The sequence below is a fragment of the Colobus angolensis genome, unplaced genomic scaffold, assembly GCF_000951035.1.
Source record: "Colobus angolensis palliatus isolate OR3802 unplaced genomic scaffold, Cang.pa_1.0 Scaffold10, whole genome shotgun sequence".
Classification (NCBI taxonomy): domain Eukaryota; kingdom Metazoa; phylum Chordata; class Mammalia; order Primates; family Cercopithecidae; genus Colobus; species Colobus angolensis.
The window spans coordinates 12,578,197-12,582,288 of NW_012110919.1; the positions used below are offsets into that span (position 1 = coordinate 12,578,197).

Sequence of the window (4,092 nt, forward strand, 5' to 3'; positions counted from 1 at the left end):
TGGTGAAACCCCATCTCTACTAAAAATACAAAAATTAGCTGGGTGTGGTGGCACACACCTGTAATCCCAGCTACTTGGGAGGCTGAGGCAGAAGAATCACTTGAACCTGGGAAGTGGAGGTTGCTGTGAGCCAAGATCACACCACTGCATTCCAGCCTGAGTGATGGAGCAAGATTCTGTCTCAAAATAAATAAATCAATCAATAAAATAATGAATTGAGTGTATTATAGGTAGTAGCCATTAAATATGTGACTTCTCATAAACTTTAAAAATAAAATCAACAAGTTTTATACCAAGATAATTTCGTAGCTATTGATAAATCCAAGCCTGTACTCCTCGAAAGTCCTAGTTTTCGTAACGTCAGTGAGTGGGACCATTATACTTGGTACTCATTTTGGTTAGTGGAACATACATACATTTTTATTCTCTACTTCTGAGTATTTATTTATTTATTTATTTTGAGACTATCTTGCTCAGTCACCCAGGCTGGAGGGCAGTGGCACGATCATGGCTTGCTGCAGCCTTGACCTCCCAGGCTGAAGCAATCTTCCCAACTCAGCCTCCCGAGTAGCTGGGACTACAGGTGTGAACCACCATGCCCAGCTGATTTTTAATCCTTTATGGAGATGAGGACTCACTGTGTGGCCCAGGCTGGTCTTGAACTCCTGGCCTCAAGTGGTCCTCCCACCTCAGCACCCACAAAGTGCTGGGATTACAAGTATAAGCCACCATGCCCAGTCTTATTTTTCTCAAGAAAGGTAAAATATAGGATTTGGAAACTTCTCTTTTCTGTTTCTTTCTGTTATATTTAGATGTTTGACAGATAATTCTTTGGAAGGCACAAATTCACTTTAAGAACTTCCATAAGTAGCAAGTATTTGATAAATAAGGTATTTGATAGTTATAATGTCAAAGAAATAAGTAATGTGGTTTCTCCTGTTTTTCTGCCCTTAGGAAACCTATTTGTTCTTTGTCAAGCTGTAAATACTCTACTAAGTTTGGAAGAATCTTCTGAACTTCTTCATTTGGTTCCTGTGGAACATGTGAAGAATTTAGTATTGTAAGTAAACATTTTCCAACTGGCTTAGTAATGAATAAAATATAAAAGCCTCTATTGTTGTGAAATCTTGGACACAATGAAAATCCCCTTGATCTATTTTATACCTGAGTTGCATTCACATAGTGAAATGTAATATTGATTTAGATCCTCCAGTTAAAATAAGTACATTTGACACAGTCTTTAAATACAGATTCATCTTTGTAAAGGGTGTTTTACTACGTGTGTAGATTAATGTGGTCAAGTTTGAAGGGTTTGTAATTCTGATCATTCCCAGCTGTAACAAGGCATGGTATTGACCTTTTATAACTTCTTTAATGGTTCCAACAGGAACATTCCCACTCTTGTTCAGCCTCAACTTGGCGTGATCAGCATTTCCGAAAACTTCCCTGTGGTCTTTTTATATACACGGAAACAATCCAGTTTCATTTTTTGTTGTTGGTTTGGTTTCTGTGTTTGCTTTTTAAGTATAGTTCAGTCAGCCTTTGATTTTGATAGTAGCACAGAGCCATTTGAGGGGAGCCAACAATGTATCTTTTCTAAAGGTCAAGACTTGTTGCTTTTTCCTGAAGGCTACTCCATTTTATTTCCAAGTGTTTTAAAGATTTATTCATTCACTTTGTTCAGTAGTTAGTCATTTGCTCTTCTCACATGCCAAGCGCTGTTCTAGGCACTGTGAAACATAGTGAATAAAACAGACAAAATTCCCTGCTTTCTTGTAGCTAGTGTTGTAGCCAGAAGAGGCTCTAAATAGAATAAATAAGTAAACTGTATAGCGTGTTAGGAGGTGCTAAGTGCTGTGAAGAAAAACAAAGCAGGGTCAGGGGATAGGGAGAGTCCAGAGGTGAGGGGAGCGGTTGCGGTTTTAAATCGAAATGATCTTACCAAGGAGGAGACGCTTGAGCAGAACGCGGAAAGCAGTGAGGGACATAGGCCATGAGGATACCTGTGGTCTGGGCTGCTCCCTGGGTTCCAGTCCTGGAGGCGACATGAGTGCCAACGCTTTGTGGGGGTGGTGGGTGCCTGGCTCGAGTAGCAAGGAGAGCTCATGTTGGCGGAGCAGAGCACAAGAGTGGGTGGTAGGAGAAGAGGACATAGAGGTGGAGGCAGTAGACCTCCTTAGGTCACCACAGGGCCTTGGCTTTTACTCTGAATGAAAGGGGAGGCCGTGGGAGGATTTTTGAAAGAGGAGTGACTTTGACCTAAACAGAATCACTCTGGCTGCTGTGTTAAGACGAGACTGTAGGGGAATACTGTAATAATACGGAATCTCTTTGCCTTTCCAAATCTGGGTGAAGTTGGCATTTCTCCATGGTTAATTGTATTGGTTTAAATTAACTTCCTTTAGAGAGGATTAGTTCTTTGACATCACCACATTTACCATATTACATAGTCTCCCTTTTAAAATCATTCTGTTTAAACTTCTCGTACTTTCACCCTTGGTATAAACAATTGAAGGTGGCTATAGAAGTTGAAACAAAAGACACACATAGCACAGAATGGGGTCCATGTTCCCCCGGGGAAGGCCAGCTTGCCTCCCAGCCAGGTGGCTCTTAAGCCTTGGAGACACAGAGATGTCCAACAGGAGTGGCTCTGGTTTTGAGGGCAGGAGCATAAACTTGCAGAATAGACACAGGATTCTGTTATCTTTGCTGTGCTAGTGGACTGATGAGCACCTAGGTTTCACAGCCAAGACTGCCTGGTTTTGAGTCTTGAATCCACCACTAACTAGCTCTGTAGCCTTGGGTGACTTAGTTAACCTCAACTTGATTATCTCTCAAAAAGGGATAGTGAAGAAAAAAAGGAAGGAATAGAAATCTCACTTTGTAGAGATTAAGTTGTACAATGCATGCAATAATAGTAATAAACAATTGCATTGATTGTGTCCTTATGTGCACATTATGTACATTGTTTAAGCTTCACAACAACTCCATTATGTGTGGGTACTGTTACCAGTATAGATGGGGGAACTACAGTTTCAAAAGAAAGCCCTGGTCTGAACTCCTGATGAGTCTCCTTTCTTCCGCTCTTGCCCTGCTGCTTCTAAGTGTAGGACATGCCACTCTTTTGCTCCCCACCCTCTAATACAGTGCTTCTCAACTGGGAGCAACCCTGGAGACTTTCTGGCTGTCACAGTGGGGGGAAAGAGCATTGTTACTGGCATCTAGTGGGTGGAGGCCAGGGATGCTGCTGAGCCACCTGCAGTGGGCAGCACCGCCCTCCACCACAAAGAATTCTCTGGCCCAGAATGTTGGTAGTGCTACTGTAGAGAAACCTTGCTCGAGAGGTATCCCATCTCACTCCGTATAAAATCCAGCGTCCTCATCATGTTCCTCGGGGCTCTGTATGAGCTAGCCCCTGGCTATTCTGACATCTTCAGGCACTCTTCGTTAGCTCAGTTCCAGCTGAGATGGTCTCCTCGATGTTCCTGCAGACAAGCACACCTCACAGTTGGCATTGCAGTTCCCTCTGCCTACAATGCTTTTCCTTCAGATATCCTTTTAGCTCACTTTTTCACTTCCTTCGGTCTCCTCCTTTTAGGAGCACCCCTGTATCAAATAGTGCTTCTCTTCAGCCCCACACCGTCTCCCCACAACTCCCTGCATGCCAATCTTTGTCAAGCCTTTTTCCCCTGGTTTACTTTTCTCCACGTCACTCATCACTGTCATAGTACTTATTTATTGGCTGCTTTCACCTACTGGAATATAAGTTTCAAGAAAAGGAACTTTGTCTTTTGTTAACTGCTCTATCTACAGTATCTAGAAAAGTCACAGTACATAGTAGGTATTCAGTGAATATTTGTTGCATAAGGATGGTACTAAGAGGTTAAGCAACTTGCCTGAGGTTACACCGCTCATGAGTGATGGGGCTAGATTCAACCCTGGGCTGCCCTACCCCAGAGCTCATGTGTCAGACCACTCATCTCTACTACTTTCCCGATTAGCTTGGTGCCTGGCACATGACAAACAATAAATATTACGTATATATATATTTTAACAAAGACTATATATATATATATCATATGACTGTCATTT

The 4,092-nt window shown here is 42.3% G+C and overlaps 1 protein-coding gene across 1 annotated transcript in view; it reads left to right on the plus strand.

Annotated features, from left to right (window-relative positions):
• The window catches only part of UTP20 (UTP20, small subunit (SSU) processome component, homolog (yeast)), a 109,965-nt gene that overhangs the window by 21,096 nt on the left and 84,777 nt on the right, over window positions 1-4,092 (plus strand). Inside the window, exon 15 of the mRNA XM_011936931.1 lies at window positions 955-1,055. Within this exon, the coding sequence (XP_011792321.1) occupies window positions 955-1,055 (101 nt within the window). The remainder of the gene's footprint in view (window positions 1-954; window positions 1,056-4,092) is intronic.